At 59.9% G+C, this 27,321-nt stretch overlaps 6 protein-coding genes across 6 annotated transcripts; all 6 read right to left on the bottom strand.

Moving 5' to 3' along the window:
- Positions 1-1,825: 1,825 nt before the first annotated feature.
- LDBPK_362260 (DEAD box RNA helicase, putative) lies at positions 1,826-3,541 on the bottom strand (the record flags this gene model as incomplete). The annotated part of the gene is made up of 1 exon (XM_003865293.1): positions 1,826-3,541. The coding sequence occupies one exon, from the start codon at positions 3,539-3,541 to the stop codon at positions 1,826-1,828; it is 1,716 nt and encodes a 571-aa protein (XP_003865341.1).
- A 1,200-nt stretch (positions 3,542-4,741) lies between these two features.
- Positions 4,742-8,029, bottom strand: LDBPK_362250 (hypothetical protein, conserved; the record flags this gene model as incomplete). Its single annotated transcript, XM_003865292.1, has 1 exon — positions 4,742-8,029. One exon carries the CDS (start codon positions 8,027-8,029, stop codon positions 4,742-4,744), a length of 3,288 nt encoding a protein of 1,095 aa, XP_003865340.1.
- A 2,717-nt stretch (positions 8,030-10,746) lies between these two features.
- Positions 10,747-13,071, bottom strand: LDBPK_362240 (hypothetical protein, conserved; the record flags this gene model as incomplete). The annotated part of the gene is made up of 1 exon (XM_003865291.1): positions 10,747-13,071. One exon carries the CDS (start codon positions 13,069-13,071, stop codon positions 10,747-10,749), a length of 2,325 nt encoding a protein of 774 aa, XP_003865339.1.
- A 3,420-nt stretch (positions 13,072-16,491) lies between these two features.
- LDBPK_362230 (hypothetical protein, conserved) lies at positions 16,492-17,352 on the bottom strand (the record flags this gene model as incomplete). The annotated part of the gene is made up of 1 exon (XM_003865290.1): positions 16,492-17,352. One exon carries the CDS (start codon positions 17,350-17,352, stop codon positions 16,492-16,494), a length of 861 nt encoding a protein of 286 aa, XP_003865338.1.
- A 1,570-nt stretch (positions 17,353-18,922) lies between these two features.
- Positions 18,923-20,038, bottom strand: LDBPK_362220 (hypothetical protein, conserved; the record flags this gene model as incomplete). The annotated part of the gene is made up of 1 exon (XM_003865289.1): positions 18,923-20,038. One exon carries the CDS (start codon positions 20,036-20,038, stop codon positions 18,923-18,925), a length of 1,116 nt encoding a protein of 371 aa, XP_003865337.1.
- Positions 20,039-20,945: 907 nt separating this feature from the next.
- On the bottom strand, positions 20,946-23,762 carry LDBPK_362210 (hypothetical protein, conserved; the record flags this gene model as incomplete). The annotated part of the gene is made up of 1 exon (XM_003865288.1): positions 20,946-23,762. One exon carries the CDS (start codon positions 23,760-23,762, stop codon positions 20,946-20,948), a length of 2,817 nt encoding a protein of 938 aa, XP_003865336.1.
- Positions 23,763-27,321: the final 3,559 nt, after the last annotated feature.

Below are 27,321 nucleotides of genomic sequence, written 5' to 3'. Positions count from 1 at the left end.
CTGAGGCGCTTCAAGCCGCGGCACCCCAGAATGTGGTGCGTGGACTCTTCACATGGGAGCCTCGAGGTCTCGATGGTGCAACGCGTGGCGTGCCCTCGTCGCGCTTCCGGCATCTGCGCCTCATCAGTCCACCCGGTCGGATGAAGGAGATGCTGCACATTTCGCACGCATGCGCTGTGGCGTTGATTCCTATGCATCTCTTCGCACCTTTTCCGTCTATTCCTCTTGCTCTGCTGACCTCTGGATGCCTTGCTCGGGTGTGATACGCCATGCCGGCTGTGCATGGTAGCTCGTGCTGTACAGTGCTCACACTAGTGAATCCTGGGGCCTGCCTCAGCACAACGTTGCCGCCAGTGGGGGGAGGGTAGGGGCCTGCTGTGTTCACCTTCCATCGCCTTCGATGTCATGGGGGCGTGTCTGGATCGCTTCCCCGCGTGTGCTGCGCCAGCTAGGACGCTGCCACGAGACTGCGGCAACAGGGGTACTCTACCCTTCCCTGCATCCGCAGGCCTTTCGAAGGCGTGGGCGCGTCAAGTGGAGGGGGCCCGCCGAGAGACATGCGCCTGCGCACACACAGAGCTCACAGCCCGTCGTCCTGAAGGGGCACTGTCCGCAGCGTTAAACACGCCGCGGGGGCAGCCCCTGCAGCGCGGGTGGGACGTGCGTAAGCAGGTTACCTTGCGCAGCGGACAGCTGCTGCTGGTCGCAGTGCCGCGCACCGGCGCATGCGTGCCTTGTTTGGGGGGATGCTCACCCCGCTGCCTGGCGTGCTGGAGTGTCCAGCGCCCCAACTTGCAGAGGGTGAATCGTAGCGTGCCCTGCATGACATCCTTGCCCGCGGAGGATGTGGGGAGTGTGGTGTGATGAGCACAGATGGCGTGGTGCCGTGCCGGCGTCCTGTTGCGGTGCACACTCGGGGGGCCCACCATCATGATGAGGCGAAGAGGGCCCAGGACGGATGGTTGTGAGACTGGGCATGCGCGCCTGGCCATCTTCGACTTGTTCTTGTGGGAGCGAACACAGGGGGCGGGGCGATGGTGTGGAAGAGCCATGATGCGGCGAGCGTGGTACGGGTCGACATGGAACTTCCTCGGCCCCATGATGGACGGAGCCGAGCGTGCGAGCGTAGGGTGCACAAGCACTGTTCCTATCTTGCAACCTGGCTGGAGCTGGGGGTTGCACTAATCCCTGGAGTATCCACCGCATCGGAGTCTGCGGCGAAGTGGTGAGTACAAAGGAGGCACTAAGAGTCCGGAAGCGCTGGAGAGAACAGCGGCGAGAACGAGAAGGGGGCCACTCGAGCAGAGAAGATAAAGACGAAGGGGAGGGCGAACGGACAACACCGTAGTCCACCGTAGATGGCGGCGGGCTACAACACGCACACAGACACGCGCACTTAAAGTCAATGAAGGCAACAGCTAGACGAAAAAAAAAAAAACAGACCTTGTTAGACGTAGCTTGAGCGTTATTAGAAAACGGGGAGGAGAACAGCGGGGAGGGGGGTGAGGAGGTGGGAGACGTCTTGACCGAAATCGCCACCCATGCGCACACGCATGCCGGCACACGTATCGAAGACGCTTGGCGAGAAGAGAGGAAAGGCACACACGTGAAAGGAACACAGACAGACACACGCACACGCACGGGCAGACAGATACGCGCCGTGAAACCTGGAAAAAGGGTGACCAGAAGGAAAAAGAAGGACAGTAAAGAATGAGCCCAAGCTGATCTGCGGTCTCATGGAATCATGCCATCTTCAGTGGTGCTCTCTCCCCCTCTCGTCGCTCTTTCGCAAGCCTCGTCCACCTTTGCTTCACCCCCGAAGCGTCTATTGGCGCGCGCGCTTGGCCGGTCGAGCAGAGTCGTCGTCGTCGCTGCTGTAGTCAAACTTCTTGTTCTGAATTGCGCTGTCCGGCATGCCGAACGCCGGCGAGCCTTTAGCGTGTGGCGTCAGGCCAAAGTGGCCGCCGCTGCTACCGGCTCCAGCAGCCGGGCTATCGCCCGGCATGCGCATCCTCGGGCCGCTGCGGCCGAAGCTGCCCATCATGTTGCGGTTGCGCTTCGGGATGTGATAGCCGCCACCCTGCTCGGCCCACTCGCGCAACCACCCAGGCACCTCCTGCCCCGCGCGCTCTACCAGCTCTACCAGCTGGAACACCGTCGACGCGTTCAGCTGGGTCTCGTGCTTCGTGATCATCGTAAAGGACGCACCCTTAGCCCCGGCGCGGCCCGTGCGGCCGATGCGGTGAACATAGTCGTCGATTTGCATAGGGAAGTCATAGTTCACCACCGTCTCCAACTCCTTGATGTCGAGACCGCGAGCGGCCACGTCAGTGGCCACCACACACAGTCGCGGGTCTTTGCGGAAGCGCTCCAGGATAAACTCACGCTGACGCTGCTCCTTATCGCCGTGAATCGCCATGCAATCCACGCCGTTGCGCTTCAGCTGAAACTCGAGGTAGTCAGCCGTCTTCTTTGTCTTGCAGAAGATGAGCACGCGCTGATTGCGGTGCCGCTCCATCAGCCGCTTCAGCTCATCGAGCTTCGCTGCCTCTGAGGTCAAGATGAAATGCTGCGTGACATCCTTGTTTGCGAGCAGCTCCATGCTGCCAACGTTGATGCGCACCCAGTTCTTCTGGAAGCTGGCGGCGAGGTTCTGGATGTCGCGCGGCCACGTAGCCGAAAACATGAGCGTTTGCCGGTCAGGGCGAATTTGACCGCAGATGGCGCGCACCTGCGGCTCAAAGCCCATGTCCAGCATGCGATCCGCCTCATCCAGCACCAGGTACGTTACACGCAACAAGTTCACACGCTTGATTTCCATGAAATCGATCAAGCGGCCTGGGGTGGCCACGAGGATGTGCACACCCTGGCGAAGCAGGCCGAGCTGCGGGCCCTTCGGCGCACCGCCGTAAATGCAGCCGCACCGAATGCTTTGCGGCAGCACCTTGATCGCCTCCTGCTCGATCTGCTGGGCCAGTTCGCGGGTAGGCGCGAGGACAATGACCATTGGGCCGTCCCCCACCTTCAGCGGCTCCTGCAGCGCGATGTGAGCCAAGGCTGGTACAATGAACGCCAAGGTCTTGCCGGAGCCGGTCTTGGCCACGCCGACGAGGTCGCGTCCCGACAGAACGATCGACCAAGACTGCGCCTGAATCGGAGTGGGGGCCTTGAAACCCTGCTCCAGAAGCTTCGCCTTCAGGTACTGCGGCACGGCGGTGAGCATGTCGAACTCGGTGATTGGGTTCGGGCACTGGTCGGAGTCGGAAACTGTGATGGAATTGGCCTGACGCCACTCTTCCGCCTCGACATCGCTGAGGTGCTTCACCTTGCTGGCGCTGTGGTCATCTTTCACGCTGGCAGCCTTACGGATCGCGCTGGCGTCGACAACCTTCCACTTGCCCGGGACGAGGCTCTTGGCCGACCAGTTCACAGGCGCCAGTTTGCTACCCATTCCCTCCGAACTGCCCTTGCGATGGGCACCACCACCACCGCGGGAAGTGGTGGAAAACCCAGAAAAGGGGCTGTAGTTACGCTCTGCCATGGATGCGATCCGTGAGGTGAAAGATCGGAAAGGCGCGGAGCGAGATGGGCTGGATGCACGTTTTGCGTGAGCGCCTACTGTTCTGCGTATATGAGCTGCACCGTGGGCGAGTCGGTGCGTGTGCGTGTGTGTGTGTGTGGGGGAGGGGGGATAAAAGAGGCGAGAGAGTGATGCAGCAAGCGGTGAGAGGACGGAAGAGTTATGGAGCGATGACAGAGAACCAAAAAGAGAAAGGGCCAATCATCTTTTCTTCGAGCATGGGCTTCTTCAGATCAACGATGTGCGCGTGGCCAGCAGGCGGCACAGGGCAGCTGCGGCCTTTACGCACGCTCGGCGCGAGTGTTACCGTGCCTGCCGCAGATGAATGCGCTTGTACAGGCGTGGGATCGCACTCGATGCCGTTCCGTCCTCTTCCGCCTTCCACTGGAGAGGAGGCGCATCTTCATGGGCACTTGTGGTTTGTTCTCTTTTCGCTCATCATGTGCAAGTCTTCCCGAATGCAATCAGCACCCCACTAGGGGGGGGGGGGCAGGCACACCACTGGAACTCAAAGTCAATCCATGACGGATTAAGGTGAGGGGGTTGGGGTGGGGGACGACGACACTGATTGCGAGCGTCGACATTGAGAGAATACACAGTACGTCTAATGTACAGGGAAGCCAGGGAAGAAACTGGCAAGCACTGGCAACGAGAGAGGGGAGGAGAACAGGGGCACTGATGGAGCCCGACTGGCTGAGACGGCACACGCACTCACGAGGGTGCTGCCCCACACCTGTCATGGAAGAGACCACACACTGAAGCAACGCCCACACAAAAAAAGGGGTGAGTGGGGCGTGGAAGTGCAGAAAAGAGCGTTCGCTGTTCATCAAACACCATCGCGCACGCACGCATTCACGACAACGATATCGCCCTAACAATGATAAACAAACAAGAAGCAGAAATTAATCCAGCTCAGTATCTAAAGGGGAGAGTGGGAGAGAACGCGCCTGCCGCCGACAGCAGTGCGCGCGCACGTGCGTGCATGTCTGTGTCCGTGTGCGAGCGCATGCTTGGCTTCTTCCATTGTGAAAGAGGTCTAACACGAAAACGAAAAACGCAGGGGAAACGCACCTGCCAGGCAGTGGGAAAGCGCAGGAGAGAGCACACGAGAGCGGGTGCAGCGTCGCGTGAAGAGGGAAGAGCCTTCTCCTTCGTTAAACCTTACACGACGTAGTGGTTTTCTTTGGCATCCAGCGTAGATCTGCGGTCTTGGCTGCCGTCGCGTTTTGCCGGTGGCGCCGACGTCGATGGCGTGGTGGCTGAGTCAGTCGCTCCGGTAGCCATCGCATCTGCTGCTGCTGCTGGTTTCTCCCGGTGACGGTTCTGCTTGCGCTGGCTCAGAAGAGCCGCAATCTTGTTGCCGTTCCGAACCTGAATCTTCTTCGCTGTCGCGGTGACGGAGGCACCGCCGGCCGATAAGTCAACTGAGGCGGCGCTGTCGACGCACGTTGAGCGGGTTAGGGTGTGTGGAGTTTCCGAGATCGTTGCGTCTGGCTGGCTGGCCTTCATGGCAGTGTCAGGCACGTGAGCGACTTTAACGTGCCGCAGCCGCCGCTCCGCTGCACACACCAGCTCCTCCGAAAAAGGAGGCTGCATGCCTAGCCGATCTAGCACCGCAAGTTGTTCCGCCATGCTAACCTTGAGGGTAGCCAGCTCCTGCGCCACAATGTCGTGGCGGCGTCGCCAGACCGTACCCTCTACAAGCGCTGTGCCCTTCCGCATGCTTAAAGGCGTCGTGCCCAGTAGATTCGGTGAGTTTGGCGACGAGAAAGCTGAGGCGGCAATGTCGTCCAAAGAAGCGGTGCAGGCAGCCACCTGGACCTCCGCATCCGCACGTGTCTGCGCCGCTGCCAACTGCGCCTGCATGCGGCTCACCAGTGCGTGCAGCTCTGCGCACTCCCGCTCCCGAACCTGTGCGTTCGCCTCCGCCGCAACCGCGCGCTCAGTAGCAAACGTTAGCTCGAGACGCAGCACGGCACACTCCGCTTCCGCACGACGCAGAGCCTCCTCGGCCCACGTCTGCCCTGCCGTGTCCTCTCCGCCGTCGTCGCCGTCATTGTTATCGTCATTGCCGTCAACATGCAGGCCGCCCAGAGTATCACTTGGCCGAGTTTGGCAGGTGGCAGCAGCTGCAGCGGGCTCCGCGGGAGAAGAGGCCCAATCCTCACAACAGAGGTGCGCCTCATCGTATTCGTCGTTGCTGTCCGCGTCATCTTGCTGGCCGTCACCCACTTCACCACCGCCACCGGGGCACAAGTGGAGCATCGGTAGCTCGTGGTGCAGTCGCTCCTTGTCACTTGCGCAGCCGGTCGACGGGCGTATCGGTGATGGTGACCCAGCCGAGGACGGCAAGAGCTTCATAGGCACCTGCGGATGCTTCTCCCCTTCCGCCACCGCCGTCGACGGCGATTTCCGAGTATTGGCGGACTGCCGTATCGTGAGGGCATGCCCTTGCACCACGTCATCGGTCGCGTCATTCGCGACGTCTACCGTATTGTCTGCCCCCGTGCCTTCGCAAGCCGCGCTACTGGTGCTCCACGATGAAAGGGCGCCGCAGCAGCCATCGCGTCGCGACGACGGTAGCGACATCCTACCTGTGCTCTGCCCGCCGTGGGGAAAAGATGTGGCGCAGATGGGGAGAATGGGCGAGTCCTCCACAGCACCGTCATGCTGCATCAGTGGCACCGCGGCAGTGACTGCAGCGCTCGGAGGAGATATGCTACGGTGAGAAGCGGCACAGGAGGTCGCCTGCTCACACCCAAGACAGCTGGCACTATTCGCTGTGACGGCACCGGCGTGCTGCGGAGCGCTGTCTGCGCGGTAGGCCGAGGAAGCAAAGGTGTGGCCACCATGGAGTCGCGGCTTCGATGGCTCGCTGCTTGCGCAGCGCGGCGACAGCGGAAGGGGCCCGCCCGCGTCACCCACGGAGACGGAGGTGTCCGCTGCGGGGCGCGGCTCAGTTAGCGCACCTTCCCTGTTGGCCGACTCTCCTTGCAGCCCCGTGTCCGCGCCGTCATTGCCCTCTACCGCCCTCTTACGACAAGAGGAAGAGGAACCGATGACGCTCACGCCAGCATCGCTATCTACGTCTGCAACCGCAGTGGTGGCCACAACAAACGCCGCAGCTGGTACGGCCGTGCCCGCGGGTACGGTTGGTGAAGGCAAGGAAGACCACAAGCGCGTTTGCCACGGCGATGAAGTCGCCGAGTTCGCGGCAGCGGTGGTCGGCTCGAGGGGCATTGTATTCGCCGCCTCCAAGCCAAGGCTGACAGTGCAGGCCTCCAACGACGACTGTCCCGGCAGCGCGTTGGCGTTGCTTGCCTGCGGCTGCAGCTGCGGCTCAGCGCCGGGCACCATTTCCGAGAAAAAGCTCTGCTCCATCACGCTTGCATCCGACTCTTTTCCCTCTTCAGCATTCGCTACTGCGGCGAGCACGGCATCCATGACAGTAGAGCGAGAAGGCGACGGCGAGGGCGACGGGGTAGGCGGGCACAGCATCCGCGGCGGCGGCCTCTGGCGGTGCGAGGTGAACGGCGTGCACGACGAGGTCCTGGAGGAGTCGAATGCGAGTGCCGCAGCTGCTGCCACCGCTGTCGAGACCCCTTCAGCCGTCGCGGCACTCGGCACTCCCTCTACAACCGAAGAGCCTAGAAGAGTTGGACCTGAAAGGCGAGGGCAACGCCGCGACTCTTTTTCCCCGCTGCTGAGGCTGCAGCGGCTGTAGTACACCTGCAAGCCCGCCGCCGTGAGCTCTCGATGGTGCGGTGCAAATCCCTCTCCTTGCACAGGAGGTGCTGGCGTTCTCTGCGACGAGAACATGGCCATATCGGCGGAGCCGGCCACAGCGTCACCAAGAGACACCGACGTGCTTCCAGCGGCGCATGGGATGCGGAGCGCGGCCGCCCCTTCCACGCTGTCGCGCGACTGCTCGTCGGCAGGCGGCGACGCTAGGAGACCCCCACCGGGGCCACGGAAGACCGCATGGGAGCCATCCCCGCGCAAGGCCTTCGCAAGCTCGTAAATGCGCCCGCGTCTGTCTTCCGGCGCCCGCAGCTGACTGGAGAAGAACGTGTACGCCGCCGAAGCCCGTGCAGGAGCCCCTCCGCCGAGCGCGCATCCGCCGCGGCGTGCGTCAAAGCTCTCTGCATCGCACACGCCCGCCTGTTTGCACCGCCGGCGTGCAAGCCAGTCTTCCTCGTGCGCGCTCTTCACCGAGGCCGCGTCTGCTGCGTCAGCGGTTGCGTCGTGGGTGGCGGAAAAGGAGGAGGAGGAACGCGCACGTTGGCTCTCGATGCGATCACTCCCAGCCCTCTTTGGATTTTCACCTTCACTCCTGCGCAAAGACGGCGTGCTGCGGTGGCTAGCTACACAGCCATCGCTGTTGGCACCCGTTGTAGCGGCGCCGGCATGGTGACCGTGTCGTTGCAGTCGCTTCTCCATCTCCAGCATGGCGCTCTCTATCTCAGCATCGACGCGCTCTACCTTAGACGGAGCGGAGGCGGACGGCGGCGGGCGGCGGTGAGCATCCTGCAAATCCACCGTCTCATCGAACCCCTGTGCGATGGGACCACTAAGAGGCACCGCTTTCGCGTGCGCGGCAGACGAGGAAGAGGGCGAGGTGGAAGCCTCCTCAGCTGATGGCGCCTGAAGAGCATTGTGACATGGCAACGCCGAAGAGGCCCAGTGCACCGAAGGCGACGCACCATTCACATCGGATGCGGCGAGACAGAGGGGTGAAAGCATGCCATGAGATACAGCCACATCTTCCAACCTCTTCACTGTCGGTGCTGCAGCCACGCCATCCTGGTTATCGTGCACCCCGTCAGATTTTGTGTGCGCTGCAGCCGGTGTCGCTGCTGTGTCTGACCCTTCGTCGTCGTCGACCACTGTCGGTGAAAGCATCGTGGCAGAGTTGGAGTACACGAGCTTGCGGCTTGTGCGTAGTAGGAGATCGTGCTGGGCGGCGTGCTCGAAGCGCTGGCTTGCAGCAGTGCCGTTACGGTGGTCGTTGTGCCCGTGGCTGCTGCTGTGAGTAGTGCCACAGTACCTGTCCCCCTCGTCTTCTTCCTCAGAGACTACTGGATGACCCTCTGTGCTAATGAGTTCCCTAAGGCCAAGAGCGGCCCTGCCGCCGTCACTACTTGGAATCGGCGAGCCACCGCTGCTGCTGCAGTCCGCGATAGCCTCGGCGTTCGACGAAGTGCAACTGTAACTGCCAATTCCTGCGCCGCGACGCGGCTCAGATGAGGTGCACGGCCTCACTGATATCACGCCCCAAGCCTTCTCCTGCCCCTCCTCTGTTTCGCCTCTCTTGCACTGCGGCCAGTGCTCAGTTCGCGTCTCAGCCGGGCGCGGGGCGGGCCCAAGACTGTAATCAGCCTCCCTCTGCACATATACCATAGACATGCCATCAGCATCCTCTTTCTGAGCCCCGTCGCAATCTTGGCAGTCGAAGAGGACGGAGGACGGCTTCGTGCTGTCGTCCCCGTAGCCAAGTCGCCACTTCCCGTCATGACGGCCGTCGTCACTGCTGCTGTGCTTGATGTCGGCGACGGTGGATTCGGTGGACCCCGTGAAGGAAAAGGGCTCAGGCAGAGGCACTGCCCCGAAAGAGCGCTGCATCGGTTGGTGGTGGTGCTCCTCCACCTCTTCATGCCGACTGCGCGATCCCGACGGGGACGGCGGCGGAGGCTGCTGCAGCGGTCCGCTTTGAAGAAGCGGAGAGCTCATGATGGCCTCCACGTTAAAGGCCTTGCCCCTGCTTCACGACTGTGTGACCGCCCTCTCCAGGTCGGACAGCACGCGCTCCCTTGTGCGTGTGTGTCGGTGCTTAGGGCGCTGTAAAGCAACGGACGTGGAGCAGGACGACGTATAAAAGCGAGTGCGCTGTGGCACAGCGGTCGTGGGCGATGTCGGGGAAGGACAACCACACGGGCAAAACACAAGAGGTGAAGCCATGCACGATGCAGAGAAAAGGGAATATATATAAGAGCGACAGCATGCATGCACGTGCGTGTATGTGTGTATGTGTATGTGCCTCTGTGTGTGTCAGAGCGCTCGAGTGAAACAAAGCAGCCCGGAGCAAGGAAAGCGTGCGTCGGTGTGGGCTACGTGGATGGGTGGGAGAGATAGACAACGGTGCACCAACGTCACCGCTATGCTCCAGTTGTGTTGCTTTCTACGAAAAATAACACGAAAGCGAAAACGAAAACGCGGCTTCACTTGTGTGCTCGGGCGCTTGTGTGCTCCTCGACCTTTTCGTCGTTGCCGGTGTCGCTCACTGCGAGGGAGGACGAAATCTAGGGAAACGGATGGTGGTGCGTAGAAGCGTACTCTACGCCTACGTTTTGTGGGTTAGCGGTGATGCGTGTGTGAGAGAGAGGAAGAGAACGCGACTGTTCACTTGAAGTATGCGGCACGGTAGCTTCGCCCTTTGCTCGTTACTTGTTGGGGTTGGGACAGTGCACCTCAACGTGTGCAGTCACCCCTCCTGTACTCCCGCTCGTTCGAATCGGTTTGTTTTCTGCCGAGTGTGCGAGGTGAGCCTCTTAGTGGTTCACGTGGAGAGCAAGCAAAATGAAAGTAAAAAACCATGTCGAGGTCAGAAGCGGAAAGCGTTTGTGGTGAGGGAGGGTGATAGTATGAGGAATTTGGGGAGGGGAGGGCGGTGGTCGTCGTCGTGGAAAAGTGGAGAGAGGCTGGGGCGTAGTCGCCATCTCGAATCGCGGCGGATGAACAAGTCCGAGGGGCATAAAGATTCAACAGCCCCTGAAAAATGGCACGATACCAACATCAGCGCACAGGCGGACGCATGTTGGCGCGTGACAAGAAGCAGGATATGCGCGGGCAGTAATGAGGGTTCGCAAGCTAGCATGCCTGCTCGTCTTTTCCTTCATGTCGTTTCTACCCTGTCGCGCACCCGGGTCTCTCGCACAGCTAAAAGTTGCGCATTTTTTTTTCTCTTCGGCGCAGTGATGGTGATGGAGGGTTGAAGAGAGGGAGTAGGGGAGAGAGCGAAAGTGGCGGCGTTGGGGAGTAGCCGTCCTCACTAAGCGTGTCGCGGCTTTTGTTTTCCTCATCCAGAGTATGCCTCGCGGCACTTTCGGTGCCGCCACCCCTGCCCTCCTCTCCTCCACCACACCCCGCAGCTGCGCATGTGGCATCGCCTACTCGCCATACGAGAGGGACGATAGCATCGCTGGCCGGGCTGGCGTCAAAGAGCCGGAGACGGATAAGAAGGGAAGCAGGCTCTCCATCGGCGGCGTGAACACGCCGGCTGCGCGGCCCGTGGCAGCACCGTCATCGGCGCCGTGGCTGTAGTCATTCCTGCTATCGCGAGCATAGCGGATTGTAGAGGGGAATGGGGCAAGCAAGACCGCGGCGCGGGTAGCGGAGAGCGACGGCTCTGCTTCGTGTTCCAGCAAGGACGGCAGCGCCGCCTCCGTCTCCCACAAGAGACGCCGCAGCCGCTCAGGGGGCGACTCTTCAACGCTGTTGTCCTCACGGTCGCACTGGTCATCATCAAAACGGGGCACTGCAGAGTCCCAGGGCGAGGCCAAAGGTGCCGGAGAAGGCGACGACCACCTCCCCCTAGCGGGAGCGTGCACCTCGGCCTGAGAGGTCGATGTGTCATGGGTTTTGCCATAGAGGCGTGTCCCGAGAGCTTTTAGGCGCCGCAGTTGGCAGTCCACAGAGGTGGCGAAGCGCTCCGAGGACTGCTGGAACGGCCCACGCATGAATGAGAGGTCCTCGGCGGCGGTGGCCGCATCCCAGTGGTAGAGCCGGCGCGCCTCGGGCTTTGGAGCGAGAGTCGCTGGCTTTGGTGGGGCAGCGGCGGTGGCGGCTGCAGCAAGAGAGGGAAAGGCGCTACTGTGTGGCGGTGCAGGAATGTTTCTTGACGGTGCGCGTGCTGACGAGAATGTAGAGGAAGCCGCAGCAGCTGTGGCAGCACCGCTGCCGCCACCAGCGGAGCTCTCCAAGGGTCTCGGTGGGGTGAGGCAGCGACGCATCAACGGGCTGACGATGCGGATCTCGTGCAGCAAGCGACGGCATTCCTCCAAAGCTGGATAGACGTAGCGAGGCAGGTGGGACTCGGCAGCCAGTGAAGCTGCTGATCCAGCCGCAGGCCCACTAGCGGCACCACCAGAGGACCTCGTGGTCGGTGCCGTGCCTCTGGCGGTCTTCCCTTGCTTCTGTGCGGCTGGCTGTCGCGCCGGCTCGGTGGCCGGCCCTGGTTGTATTGTTTGGAGTGCCTTTCTTGAAAGGCCGTGTGGAGGGTCAAAAAATGTGTCCCTGACCTCCCCGCTACCACAGGCACTGCCAGGGGCGTGGCAAGGCGGTGCCACGAAGGCTTCCACCTTCGCCGGCCCAAGTGCAGAAACCACTCCGGGATTCGAGACTCTCGCACCGCCGCCAGCGGGCGTGTTGGCCGCTGCTGCTTCGCCGCCTCTCCCCGCGACAGGAGGCGCCGCGATAGAAATCGCGCGGGAGCGACCGGTGCAGTCGCTCGCGGCAGTGCTGCGGTAGCATGTCGCCGACGCAGTAAAAGGGACGGCGGTGTTAGGCTTGCTCGGGGCCGTTTCGCCGCTCTCGGCTGCAGTCGAGGCACCGCCGCAGGACGAGAGCGGCGACGTAGGGGACACGACCTCCCATCTGTCGTGAGCACGTCGTTCGAAGAGGGACTGGGACGAAGAGCGCTGCACCTGCTTTTGCGCTGGCAGATGCGAGCGACAGCCTTCCCTGCAGCCTGTCGGCTGGGCAGGCGGGTGCTTGCGCAAGAGGGCAGCGCCATAAGACGGTCGTGCCGCCGCCATCGCCGTCGTTGCCGCCGAATGCAGCAGCGATAACGACGTTGCAGCAGATGATGGTTCCTCTGCTGAAGTTTTGGGCGCGACACTGGTGCGCGCCGTTGGGCCGCTGGCGTAGGGGTGGATAGGGGAAAACAGTGCAAGGCTTGGCAGCGGCGCGCGCCTTGAATGTCCAAGATGGACCGCGTCATTGGCAGAAAACACTTTTGCGGCACCTGCGTCGCTGCCGCGACAAGACCGAGCGCGAGCGGCGGCTCCATCTGAAGTGCATCGCAAACCCTCAACAGCCGAGCGATGCTGGCAACCCTTCTGAAGCTGGGCGGCGTAGCTTTCTCGCAGCATCTCGACACTCAGTGCATCTCCCACCATACTGTGAAATGTAGGCGCCAACGTGTGAGGCAGCAGCGGTGGTAGTGCCGGCGTCCACATGGCCATGGGCGGTACGCTGGCAGCATCGACCCCAGAGAGAGGCGCGGCGGGGCTACTACGCCGCGACCCTGGCGCAATGTCTCCCGTCGCCGCACCGAAGGATGTGTCTTGATCCCACGCAGCGGCTGGAGTCGACGACGCCTCCCCGGAAAAGGGCTGGAGAACGACGTCGGCAAGAGAGTACGGCTCCGGGAGCGAAGGGGCGCACTGCGTCTGCAGCGGGGACATAGGACGTATAAGCGGCGAAAGCGGCATGCTAGTTCAATCACGCGGCACACGCGTGCAGCGGTGCGTGAGAGAGTAAAGAGAACCGAGAAACGGATAGTGGGAACGTTCTCGCGGATCGTTGATGGGTTACAGTGGGCACAAGAGCGTCCGAGAGAGCGAGAGACAGTCTGTGCTTCTACGAATATCGGCAATATGCGTACCCACGGGGTGCGTACGATCGGATTCTATGGCCACTGCCTCTTCTGTGGGCGGTCTTTTGCTTTATGAATGATCCTGCTTCTACTACACTGACAGTAGACACACGCAAGCGCGAGCGCGAAGGGTGCTTGACTTATGTTTGGGAGACGACGACGGCACAATACTGGCTTCACCTTCGTGCACGCGTGAGACACCCGCGTCCCAGCGAGTCTCGCTCGTCTGATGAAATTGACGTCAAAGAACGATGGCCTCTTCCCGGCACAAGCGAGGCGCGTCACCGAGGAGGTCCGAGAGATGATTGACGCAGTACACCGCGCAAGAGACGGTGCATCACACAGAGATCAGCAAGAGGAAGACAAGAGAGAAGCAGGAGCAGTGCATTGGGAGGCAACGAGCAGAGTTCCGCGAAATGTATCCGACTCTTAGCAGCGTTGTGCGCATCATCCTGACGCGTGTGAGGCTCTGTATCACTGCTTCACCAGCACGGAAGGTACAGGAGCGCGCGCGGTCACCGCAGCCTGCAGGTGTCCCGCGTATTGAGGGGCAGGCGTACCCGCGGGCATGCAGTCCTGGACGGTATTCATGCGCGCGCCTGTGGCAACAGCGTCACACGCGGGGTGGTTTCCTTTTGTGTGGCCTTCGAGGTGACGAGGAGGTTTCAGCGGATTCGCCCTCCCTTGCTGTGCTGCCGTCAAGGATTCCTTGAAAAATACGGAGGTGTCGGAGAGCAGCTGCACCGCGTGAACCATCAAGCGCTCCGCAGCCGTGCTCTCTGCTAGTAAGGTCCCCAGCGCCAGCCGCTGCACGTCGGCTGCCACACCGAGGATGTGTAGGTTCGGCGCACACGCAGCCACATGCACCGCGACGAGGTTGAGCAGCATCGTCATCCATGCCCCCACCACCACCATCGTCGGAGACGTGCAGTAGGGCACAATCAGGTGAGATAGAGAAGTCCGCGCGTGTTTGCAGGCACCTCCAGCGACACCCAGACGACAACGTTGAGGAGCACGGACGGTAGAATGTGAAGAATGCGCTTTTCTTGCTGGTAGAGTTGTGTCGCGGACAACGCACATCCGAATACGGTTTGCCCAAGCGCCGCTTCTGCCGCGCGTGCAATCCTTGGCTGTGTGAAACAATGCCAGTGCAACTTGTGAGAGCACGGTGGCGGTGCTCTGCCGCCTCTGCTGCCGTACCACGAGCACCGACTCTACCCCATCCTCGGCGATAAGCTGAGATTTGGCCCTCGCAGAAGGCGGCCACGGCGACGACACGGATGCTGATGGGAGGGGGTCAGGCGTCGCTTCTATCGAGGAGGGCTGCGGTGCTTTACTAGAAAACGGCGCGACTTCAGCGAGGTGGCTGAGGAAGAGAGAGAGGCGAGTGCAGTCCGCGACACATCCCGCGTCGCTTGCTGGCGGCGGTGATGCACCGCGGAAATGCACAGTGCACCATCCCCAGCAGCGCAAAGCGGCCGTCGTATGCTGGCAAGACCTCCTCAGTAGCTTCGACAGACACTGCGACGTCTTTGCGGCCTGGGCGAGTCTGGTCGGCGGGACGCCGTCGTGGCACGACAAGCTCCTCCGATTCAGGTCGATCCTTCGTGCTGATAGGAAAGGGACCCGACCCGTGGAGCGATGCAGACGAATGCAGATAGCGGACCTCGACGCGGCTGACGGCCTGCAGAGCACCGTGCAGGGCTGCGACAGCTGGGCATCGGGCTTGGTGCGGCGTCCCCTGCACCCAAGGGGGAGGCAGACGCCGTTCGGAGGCCTGCTTGTGCGTAGATGATAGCAGGAAGAGGTGGCAAGGACCCAGATCCAGTGCTATGGCGGCATCGAGTAACGTGGAGAAGCCACAAGAAAAGGAATGAAAGGAGGAGGTGGAGCGTTGCTTCGTCGCCAGTCCCTCGCGCAGCGGGCTGGACGAGAGAGAAGGTACACTGCGTGGTTTGTTTTTCTCTCCACATTGTAGGGTGGAGGGTGGAAAGGGAGGGGTGTGCGGACGAGGGTACGCCTGCCACTCGCGAAGCGCTCCATGGACAGCATTAACATTCTCTCGCACCGCGGTTGTTGGAGTCACGGCGGATCCCCTACACGTTGGTTTGCGTGGTGCGGATCAGCACTCGTCCACACGTTCTTTTCGCCTTAATATCCCCCCGGGGCGTGGGAGAGGAGTGAGATAGAGAAAGTTTAGGCAGCATTGAGGAACAAACAAGGAAGGCGGCGACGCACTTAACGCGGAATGATCGAAAGACCGGGATGGAGGGGGTGATGGCGTGCATCGACACACACACACACACACGCACGCATACACATATAATGCTACCGGCACAGAGCAACGCACCAACGGTTGTAAGCACAACGACGACAAAGAGGCGGGAGAGACCAACAACGCACGAGAGGATACGAGAGAAGCGCACACCAGAGAGGAAGGAGCTCGGGTATACATGCGCAGGGGGAAGGGGGAGAGAGAGAGCCGGAAGACGGGCTTCAGCATTCCTCTCGTTCAGCGCGCATGAGTGTGTGTGTGTGTGGGAGAGAGGACGGAATGGGAGGAAACAGAAGACGAACACCGAAAAGAAAAAAGGGGGTCCTTGGGGGGGGGGGGAAGGGGCAGAAGGAGTGCGGCAGAGGGGCCCACACTTGCCCTCCCACCACCACCACACACACACGCGCGCTTCACACGAGGTCACAAGCGTGGACTAAAACGATAAACATATATAACAACCCCAAGAGCCCAGCTGTAGCCGACGCGAAGAGAAGACGCAGGGACGCACATGCGTGCCGAGCTGCACAGGCTTTGTGCAAGCAAGTCAGCAGCAGGAGCAGGAAATGAGAGAAGAAAGTAGACAACCGACGAGCGAGTCAGGTGGCGGGTGGGCGGGTGCGAAAGGACGAAGTGGAGCGCGTGCTCAGATAAACACACATGCTCACAGCCTTCTTCGTAGCACTTGCAATGACACTAATACCTTCCTCTCGCTTGTGCCCTCAGCCGTTGGCGGCATACTCGCCACCTTTCTCTTCGTCTCATCCGCTACCTCCGTCTGCAGATCCCTCTCTTTGGCATGCTCGTTTCTCGCTGTTCCGCATATCCTTCCACCCTCCCCGTTACTTGCACAAACAGTTGGGATGACGGTGTTGTTGCGTGTTGCACGCCTTTAGTCTCGTTCCGCCAGCTCCTTTCGCTTTCAACCGCGACTTCTGCTCGGTGACGCAACAGACAGAGAGAGCATATGTGGCGGCGATCTGTTCAACCAAGTGCTCGACGGAAGTGTTGATAGTCGCCGCACACTGGCGGTACCTCGTTGCGGCCGCGCGAGCGATACTTGAGCGACTCCGCCTCGCAGCGTCGACCTAAAGAGTCCCGCCAAGTCTCCAACACCTTCTGCTCCATCGACAAGTACACCTCCTTTCGCCGGTCCATCATTTCCGACATCCGAGGCGTCGTGTAGTACGGTACGCGCAACCCGTACAGGGAAGTTGTGCGCTGCACCACGAAGCCCTCGTTCTGTGACGCCGTGAAGCTAAAGGAGGCTCCAGCCATGCCAGCGCCACGGAGACCGCCGCCGAACAGCGGGTTGGATGCATCGACGTCGGTGTAGGAGCTCGACAAGAGCATTGCTACGAGTAGAAAAACAACGATGGGCACAAATAGCAGTGCATTGGGATTGATGTTCACCTCAGCTTGGTATCGAGCCCCACCGGCGCCGGGGTGCACACCATGACCGTTCGCATGGTAGCCGTTGCCAAAGAAGAACTCCTCGAAGAAGTCACGCTGCCCGGCTGGACGATGGCGGTACACACCCGCGCCGTTCGCGGACCGACGCGCACCACCGCTCTCGTGCCGCTGTACGCCCTCCGCACCGTGCCGGTCGTAGATGCTGCGCTTGGTGGCATCCGACAACGTCGTGTGCGCCGTGCCAACCAGCTTGAACGCATCAGCTGCCTGTTTGTGCTTGTTCTTGTCTGGATGACACTTGAGTGCCATCTTTTTGTAGGCTACCTTGATCTGCGCCTCGGTGGCATCTGCTCCTACCATGAGCACTTTATAATAGTTACTCTTGTTCTGGAGCACATACTGCACCACCTCCGTGTCCGTCATTGCATTCATTGTTGCGATGGTGACCTTGTGGGTGCGCGGGGTAACAATATGGGCAAGGTGGTAAAGAGGAAGCGCAGGGGTGGGAGCTGGTGAAGCTGCTACGCTGCGTCACATTGGGCAGTCCAGTAGACGGTCGACACCACCGCAAGTGTGTCGGAACCACTCTCGGGGAAGCACGAGGGAAAAGCGGTGCACGCGTACAACAGGCTCACGCGCTAGCGCACAGGTACCTTTACTAGGCCTCCTCTCTCGAAAGGCTTCGCTCGGGCACGTCGGAGAAGACGGCAACAACGGAGGAAATGGGCAGGAGAGCGTTAGAAGAGGAGAATGGAAAAGAAACTAAGAAACACAGACGCCGCCACTTAGTCGCCGCCCGAATTCCTCAATAGGAGCCGGAGTAAATGCAAAACAGGAGCACACAGAGAGAAAAATGTGTGTGTGTGTGTGTGTGTGTGTGTCTGTGAGAGAGTCGATGAGGAGGAGGTGCTTGCGGAAGCGGAGAGGAGAGAGAGGGTGGGCGGGCGGGGGGGGGGTCAAGATGAACGCAAAATCAATGAACACGAGACAACAACAGTTCAAAGACATGCGTACGCGCGAGCGCGCGCGCTAGTCGAGAAACAACGGGAAGAGCTGTATGGCGGGTTTTATAAGAATGAACTCAGAATGACGACGAGGGGGCGGGGCTGAGTTGGGGAGGGGACTAAGAAGAGTAGGCCACGCCGACAGAGAAAATTACCAAGACGGAAGAAACCTGGCAAAACTCCTCGGCTGCCTCTCGGATTGAATCATGAACGGGGCGATGGGCGCTCTTGTGCTGGTGTGCGTCTCTCTTTCTGCGTGCGTGCGCGCGTGGAGGAGAAAGGGACGGAATACGGCGTCGAGGTGGAGAAGGGATATTTCTAAGATCAGAGAAACGCATAGAGGAAGAAGGGAGAGCGTAAGGAGGGAGAGGACACAATGGGCGGAGCGAACGGCAGAGACGTTCAAAGAGCGAGAGAGGGCTGGAGGAGGCACGCTTATACGGCGGGAGAGAGATGGGAGAAAGAGGGGGGGGGGAGCAGCGGCGTAACTCTGAACCCGATCTAGGCTCCAAAAAAAAAAAGAAAAAGCATGAAGGAGACACAGCGAACCGAGGAGACACAATAAAAGCGCCTTTACACACACCCCACCCCTACTTCGTGAGCGGCGCCTACGTTGGTACACGACGTGGCGTGCACCAACGCAACTGCCCCCTTCTCGTTTCTTCGTTTTTGTGTCATTGTCGTGTTTGCTGATCGATTCCTGCATCGTTGTCGATGGCGTTGGGCTGCATGGCCCTTTCTCTTTCATTTTTTTTTACAACGTGGATGCAGTGCATAGCAGCTTAAACATCGACCGAGCGTGTTCGCAGTGGCACTTCCACACACAAAACGAGAGCGCTGAGAGACAAATACATAGCCACCGCATTTGGCTCAACCGACAACGGCAATCACGCAGCGCGTCAAGGATTTCACGATCCATGGCGCTCTGGTATCGCGAGTCGCCATGCCTCACCAGTCCAGCAGCTCTTTTCCGTGCCTTTTCTCTTCCGGTGTATCCCCTACTCAGTTGGTAACTTGGCGGGGCCTTCCACGGCAAAGCGAGGTAGTTGCGCCAAAACCTGCCTGACGCTCATATGTAGCACCTCCGCCGAGCCGCCGCTGTGGGAAGCGCGACGACGTGCGCCACCGGAGAGGGTGCCGTTTCCCCGATCAACGTTGCAATACCCGATCATCGTCTCGGCGCCCTTGAACTTGCAGCAGTCGTGCTGGTAAAAGAAGTCGATTCGGTTCTTCTCTCCGCGTGTCATGGCACGATAGCCCAAGTGGCGCCAGAACGGGATCGCCTGCACGTCAGCAGAGATCATGATGAACTCCAGCCCCACCTCCGCGCACCAGGCCAACAGCGCCGCGTTCAGAAGGCGCCCAAAGCCGTTCTTCTTGTACCCAACACCCGTTGCAAACAGCGGCATCTCGGCAAACCGTATTGTTTCCTGCTGATGCACCGTCACAGTGACGGCGCAAACGAGCTCCTGCGTTGCAAGGCAGCGCAGGTACCAGGAGTAGGAGCCGCTGATTCGCTTTCGAGTGCGGGTGGAAAAGCTGCTCGGCAGTGTGACGATGCGGTGCAGCTCGGGTGGGTCGGGGTGCAGAAATTGCGAAGAGTACAGCTCAATCACCTCTTCGCGTTCCTTCTCCGACCGCACACATCCGAACTGCAGCGCGTACGGTCCAGGACCGGTGAGCTTGGGGAAGTGCTCTTGAATGGTGGAGCGGAGCAGGCGCTGGGCGTGCGTGCGGCGTGGTGCGTGGCTCGCTGCCGTCGTTTGACTCCCAGCCATGAAAGACGAGGTGGGGCTCGCCATGAGAGGAGAGTTGCCGCTCTCGCTGCCGCTCTGCTGACCCGCGAAGGAGGAGCTGGTTCCTGCGGCTGCCCCTGCTGGCGAAGACAGGTCTGCACCGGCGGCCGTGAGGGGCATGTGGTAGTCATGGAAGAAGATGAGTCGTTGCACAAACGTGGGGTCTACGAAGGTGTGGGCATACACCTTGGCAATCTCCCCTCTCTCCTCACGCGTCGCCGCCCAGTATGCCTGGGCAAGCTGGTCCAGCTGAGTCTCATTGAGCTTCACCGTTGAGTAGTACTTGAGAAGCGTCGCCCGCTCTTCCTCCGACAACATCGTGCGTGTGTGTTAAGGCGCACGAGCGCTCCTTTCACCACCTCCAGCGACTACGCGTGAAGGGGAAAGGGAGAGGGAATTCTATGAAGCTATTCGGGGGGGGGGCAAAAGACCGTGTAATGTGTGATTCACCACCAGAGACTCGCCGTGCTGGAGTGAGCGGGGGTGAGGGAGGAAGTTTGTCCGCTTTCTCTCTTACGTTGGATACTTGCGAAGACGCCGCCGGCCGCAGCACCAACAGAAGCAATAAAAGAAGTAAAAAGAAAGCAATGCTGTCCTGGGCGGTGTCGAAGAGCGCATGCCAGTCACGGAGTGACGCAGAGTTTGCGGCAGACAGCAGAAGGCGCAAAGAGAAAGAGGACGGGGACGACACACGTGAGCGTATAGAACCCACAAGAAACACGCACCTCCCAAGCACGCCGCCATGCAATACATGCACCCTCCCTCCTCCGCCCACCCCCGACACGAACATACACACAGAGCACAAACGGGTGCTACCCAAGAAACGGGCCAGGGGAGCAGCGCCACATCTGCAACGGCGCTTCCCACAGCCAACCTTCCCAGTAGCCCGCTCACTGTCCTTGAAGCGCGCCCTTTTCCATCCTCCCTCACCTTACAACACGGCAGAGGCCGTCCAAGGCGGCTTAGACAGACCAGCAGTTGTAGTGGTGGTCACTTGTGCGTTCATCTATTAGTATGCAGCCATGATCTTGTGAACACAGTCGCTTATTAAACCAACCCACACGCAGACATGCATTTCACAGAAAGGCCTCGATACCGTGACCTTGTCGTGCCTGCCTCGATAAGGTGAGGAAAAACACATCAGCTGCTCCGTTCTCTTCGACTTGCACGCACGCACAAGCTCGCCTAGGCGCATGTACCCCATCTTAAGCACGTGCATCACGCGTCATAGCTTCAGCTCTCCTATCTTCAGCATAAATTGCTCCCGGTGAGGCTGTTGCAGCACCACGGCCATGCTGGCCAGCACCGATGTGGCAGAGGTCACGAAGAGCACGTCTGGATCGAGGGTTTCGTTCAGCTCCCGTTGGACCGTGTTGAATAGGTTGATGAGAAGATCAATGCGTTCCGCGTCGGAGGGCACACGGGTGACCCAGTCCTCCACCTGGAAGTCCTCCATCTGCTGCCGCAGGCTCCCATCCACGAGCTGGAGAACATAGGCTTTGAAGAGGCAACCGTGCGCGAACCGCTCGTACACCACCTTGTACGTCTTGTACGAGTGTCGCTGGGTCCACATGGACGGGGCTGTCTCGCGGTGCCGCTGCGCAAAGTCGTCGAGAAAGCTGGAAGGGGTCAGGAGCGCGTCGCACAAGGCGCGATCGCACAGGTGGAAGGCCGTGTACGGGGCGGTGACCCTCTGGAACCACGCCGTGACAGGCGTGAGAAACTCGGAGGTGAGGGATGTGAAGAACTTGCGCACCATATCATCAGCGACGGAGAAATGCGAGCACGACGTAATGCCGTTAGTCGCCGCCGCCGGATCCACGCGGTGTCCGGAGGCGCTGTTAGTGTTCGCTGAGGACAACGGTGGTGTCGGGGAGGCAAAGGGTGGACTTTTGGTGCTGGTAGTCGGTGAGGAAGCCGTTCGCGGATTACCGTGCCAGTGCGTAAGACTTAGTGAGACGGATGTCCGCTGGGCATCCGCGTCAAGCAGGGACACCATCTGTAGCCGCTTCAGTAGCATCTGCGTTTGTTCCTCGTGGTTCAACAGGAAGTGCACAGAAGAATCGAAGTAGTTGTGGAGGCCCTGCTGCAGGTTTTTGCGCGAGTTGTCCTGGTTGGCGCCGCCACGCCTTCGGTGCTCGGCCGCACGCACCGACTCCACTGTGGTCTTGTAGTGATCCGTTGTGAAGAGCGTGACAGAGAAGTCGACAGGCGACGGCATGGTGATCGGGGCCGGCGCTAGGTGAGCCGCAGTCGCCAAGGTTGCATCACTGCTGTCGGGACGAGCATGCCCTTGTCCATGTGAGAATCTCTCCGCGCGGTTGCTGATGCCACTGCCGAGCTGCGCCGGAGACTCCCCGAGCGCGCTCGTAGACGCGTGCTCCCCAGCTAGACTTCCATCCTCGGTGCGCTGCGCCTGTTGCGCTGCCTCCACTCGGCGACCCGAGTCATGAGACGGGCTCGAGGTAGACGGCGACGTCTCCGTCGAGGACTCCACGTTGTAGGTGGCGGGCAGGTCCGCCGTATCGGAAGAGGCGGAGGAGAAGATCGGTTTTCGACTCGCCACATCGGCGAAGACGTCACCGTTGCCGTTGAAGCTACTGAAACTCGACGGCACCACCGTGACAGGGGCGCGTAGGCCGTTTTGCTGGTGCGCGCTTGTGGACCCACTACCCAAGGATGTAGTGGAGTTGATGCTGCACATGGCCACCGACAAGGGCTCCTGTCCAGACGCCGTGCGCGCGTGGGCACCGTTCCACGGCGGCCGCGGCGACGTTTCGGCGCTCGGCTCCCCGGGTAGCGCTGACCGCAGCAGAGAGCTAGCCAGCGACGCTGCTGTACAGGCACCTGACCGCTGCGAGTGGAGTGGACTGGCCTGCGGCGGAGGTGAGATCGCCCCAGCCACCGCGCTCGGTGGCGGCGACGCGATGGAGCCGTTTACCGTGATCGACGTGTTGCTGTCCATCACGACCATCAAGCTGGGCCACCCACTGAAGCTGCGCAGCAGGAACGGGTTCGTACCGGCCACGATGAGGCCCTCGTTCCTCGGGAAAGAAAGCACCTTGCCCATCCGACTCAGTCGCGGGAAGTCTTCGTTTTGAACTGTGAAGTAAGACCGCAGCGTGCCACTGAACTCGATGGGCAGCACCAACGACGCGATGCCGAAGGCCGCCGCGGACGCCATGCAGGGAGTGTTACTGAGGATGAAGAGCGGCTCGTGGCGAATGAGCAGCTCCCACACGTACGTGAGATGGTGCAGCTGCTCACCGAGGAGTCGGAAGAGGGGCAAGAAGTCGCTGCCCAAAGCGCTGCCTCGGTGCCGCGGGCTGCCTCGTGTCACCTCCATAAACTCTACTCGCGTGTCCACCGACATGGCACTGCGCATCGAGGCGCAGCTGCTGCGCGTGGCGCGACTTGACTGCCGCTGCGAGTGCGCCGGCGTAATGAAGATGAGGGCCTGCTGAAGCAGCGTCACCGTGTAGCGCGCCTGCGGGTGAGGCGAGGGCCACTGGGCCAGCTCCGCCATCGCGTCACTCAGCACGTCCTCTTGTGTGTAGTGCTCGGCGCTGTAGGACTGGTCAAACTCGAAGTAGGCCTCCGGGACGGGGATCAGTAAGCTGGACACAGGCACCTTACCAGTATCTGGGGAGAGGGGACAGCACTGGCAAAAGCGCGGCGCCACAACGCGGAGGATGATCTCGTGCACGTTGTAGTACGGCAGGTGGGAGAGGAGCACCAACACCTGCTGCACGTAGCACCGCGGCACGTTAGGGTCATGCTTCTGGCGGTAGAAGGCCGCGCCATACAGCTCCGGCACAGTGTTTCCTGTCGTAGGTGGCGCCACCGTCTGCGAGAAGCTCTGCACCGCCGCCGTGGTGCAGTCTGGCATTGTGAAGTAGAAGATGAAGTTGTACCCGCAATCCGGGTTGCAGTCTGGGAAGGCGCAGCGCAGTAACTTAACCTTGCCCTCCTCTGTGATGGCATCGGGTGGGGAGACGAATTCGATCTTGGGTCCGATGTCGAGGTCGAAGCGGATGGACATTAAGCAGTCCACCCACGATGATGACAGTGATAATGGTGAAGACATTGTTGTCGATGGACGCGAAACGCACCCGCACCCACAGGGAGGAAAAAGCACAAGAGGAGAACGCGAAACAGCGGCACGTAGCGAAGACGCGAAATGCGTCTGGCAGCGAGTTCGAGAAAATGGCGAAGGAGATGCGCAGAATCGAAGGCAAAGAGGGGTGGAGGAGGGGGTGCGTGCGAGGGAGGGAGGTTCCAGCAGTAGTAGCAGCAGGCAGGCAAACACAACGTTGGGAGAAGGGGAAGCGAGAGCGCAAGGGACGGAGAAAACGAGGTCAAAAGTGAAGGAGTAGGGAGATAACGATGGAGAGCGGCGAAGACGAGGAAAATACACATGAACACACACGCACACACACAGAAACAGGGCAAAGCAGACAGAGACGGCGACGAAAGCGGTCGAGACAGAAGGGGGTGGAAGAAGAGAGGGGCAACACAAATGACAGAGGAGAGCAACGGCAACACGAGAAGATGCACACGCGCGCGTGCACGATAGAGTTAATAACACTTCCCCTGCAGAGCCTCGTGCGGAGGCAGAAAAGGTGCGCAGAAGCTACCACTACAAAAACATGACACAGCAACAGCAAACGATGGAACGCCACAAGTGCCTTTCTGTGGTGGTGGCGCAGTTAGAGAAATGAGAGGGACGTCTCGAAGTGGACAAAACTCATGCAGCCCTGACGACTGTCTTGCAGAGAGCTGAGAAAGCAAACAGCGAAAAGCGCGAAAAAAGGGCAGGAGTGCGTCAATGCACACCCACAAAAAGACGCACGCACAGAAGCGAGATTCGATTTGGGGAACCGAAAGAGCCAGGAACAGAGCAGCGAGAAGCGGGGTGGGGGCTCCGTCAAGCACGCAAAGAGAAAGACCACGATGACACGACACACTCCACGCAGCGCGCCCAGAAATACTTCACTTGGAATGCGCGGGAGACGGGAGAGGTGAACGAGGAAAGTGGTGGCAAAGGCAGGCGCGCGCGCGACATCCCCTACAAGCACACCACACACACACACACGCACTGGGCCAGAGTGGGTAAAAACAGTAATTGGGGGGGGGGGGACGGAGCGAAAGGTGAATAGATGACGCGTGCAGACGAAAACCGAGTGAGAGAAACGAAATGTCCTGGTTTCCTGGAGCAGTGTTCTGCAAAGAAGGGAGGAGGGGGAGTCGGTGTGGGTATGCGGCTGCGGGAGGGAGAGGACGAAGGAAGACCGGATACACCCAAGAGGTAGTCCACTGCCTGCAGTTCACCTTGTGTTACTTTTCTTGACGCCTTGAGGAACGACGAGCGCGGCCGGCGAATAAGAGCCGAATGAAGGGAGTGGGAGACCGAGGCCAGCTCGCTCCGTTTGGATTCGCTGCGCCGCGCACACACCTCAATATTGATTATCGTCGAGTACGTCTCTGCTACGGTGGTGGTTTGCTTGTGCAGCTAACTACCTCGCAGCGAGACGCCTCCGCTTTCAGCTATGTGTTTTTTTTTCTTTTCTATTCGGGTCGTGTTTCGGGAAGTGCTTCCAGACAAACGGCGGCAGACCAAAGTGAGCCAGCAACGCAGGCGTGAGGCATAGGAGGATTCATCTCAGAAACAGGAGATGCAGAGGAAAGGGGAAGGGAGTGGCGAGGTATGTGCTCATGTGTGTGTGTGTGTACGTGTATGCGGGAGGGGGGGGGGTATGATCAACGGTGAAGAGAAAAAAGGGCGTAAATAGAGAGTTGAAGAGGGAAAGGAAAAGTAAAAAGAAGGAATCACAGTCCCGTGCAAGTTGAAGCAGCACGCGAACGCCCTCGAAGGGGGTTGGGTGTACGCTGGGCAAACCGAACGGCACGCCATGCGCGCAATGGTGCTGCGAAGACAGCCCATTTGAGTGAGGCAAGGCGAGAACACAAACGCACACACATATAAAAACAGAGAAACACGGCCCATATGTGTTTCTCCTTTCGTCCCTTGTGCAGAAGGCACCCCAATGCCGCTCTTCAAGGATCGAGTCATGCTCGTTGACATTCTTCTCCATTTTTGGTTTTTTCTGTGTGTGTACGTTGCACCACCACCAGCACCTCCCCCTGTATTTTTTGTCTGCTTTCCATTTTTTCCTGCAGCGCTACTGCATGCGAGCAAACAAATGTACATAAAAGGTAAACATATAGACACACACAGGCGTAACGCAAAAAAAAAAAATAATAATAATAGTCATGAAGGAGTGCGGGGCAGCGTAACGCCGGCGTCTCCGAGAACATGACAATCACTAAGCGGGCACAACGTATGCAGAACAGCTGCGCAAATGAACGATGTAGGTAACAGCCAAAACAGACAAACAAAATGCATACATATTATAAATGCCTAACCCACACACACACAGACTCTCCCTCTCCAACACACAAACTCGAAAAATGAGGAAAAGCAAGTGTCGAGAGACATACCTCACGCATACACTTCGCTACACTTCCCCGTTGGACAGGGTGTCTTGCTGCGAAAAGAGAGCGAGGCGCGCAAGGGTCTCAGCAGGAGCCTTGGAGAGAAGGGGATGAGGTAAAACAGGGCAGAGAGAACAAGCAATTCGTTCCCTATTAAGAACACACACGACATCCCATTCCATCCCCTTCCCCTCCCCCAAAGACAACACAGAAGGGCACCACTACAAAACTGGGGCGCACCGCTTGCGAGAAACAACGGGAAGGGAGAACAGAAAGACAGGGGGCGGGTTGGTGGCAGAAACGGCAGCAGTGCAACACCGTCCACTGTCGAGCCCGCGCACTCGTACACGCACGTCCACAAACAAACAGATGCAAGGAAGAACCGCTATTCTCTTTTTGTTCGTCCGCTCTAGTGCTTTCTCCTCTCTTGCGGGGAGAAAGCTGGACCGTGAATCATGTGCCACGGGCATGAAGCTGAAGAAAGCCGGCCGCGACCAGCGATGTCGTCGTGCCACCAAACCAACTGCCGAAGTTGCGCATGCCGCTTGGGTTGTACCGCCAGAGCGACGAGTTGAGGGCTCGATGCACATTGGAGTCGCTGCCGGGCCGCTGCCCCGGGCCTTGGTGGCTCGCAAAGAGCCCGGTCAGCTTTCTGCTGCCGAGGGAGCTTCGACGATATACTCAGTCAAGACTCCGCTCCCATGGAGCCGGAGCCGCTGACTGACGACGCGCTTGTCGTCTGACCAAGCGCGTCGGTGTGGCTGTGCCAGCCGGCAGCAATCAGAGCGGCACGGATGCTATTCACCACGCTGAACTGCACTATCGATGCTCACTCAGCGGCAGAAAAGCTCAGCGAGGGGGTCTCGTCGGCCGTTGTCATCGCCGTTACAGTGCAGCTTCGCTCTCGCCACTGACGCTGTGTACGGCGGTATGCGGCGCTGGTGGTCCCAGGCGCAACTAGTGTGGAATGGCCGTTGCAGTGCGTGATGGCGCCCTTGCTAGTGGGACTGCTGCGCTTGAACAGATTCAGTGTTCACAGCACTTCGCACGTCTGCCCAGCGTAGTGCGAGGGAGTGGTACACCTGCTATGAGTTCTGTGCACGTCG

Source organism: Leishmania donovani, chromosome 36 (assembly GCF_000227135.1).
Source record: "Leishmania donovani BPK282A1 complete genome, chromosome 36".
Classification (NCBI taxonomy): Eukaryota; Euglenozoa; class Kinetoplastea; order Trypanosomatida; family Trypanosomatidae; genus Leishmania; species Leishmania donovani.
Note: the sequence above shows the minus strand (reverse complement) of the source record. Positions and strands in the feature narration are given on the sequence as shown.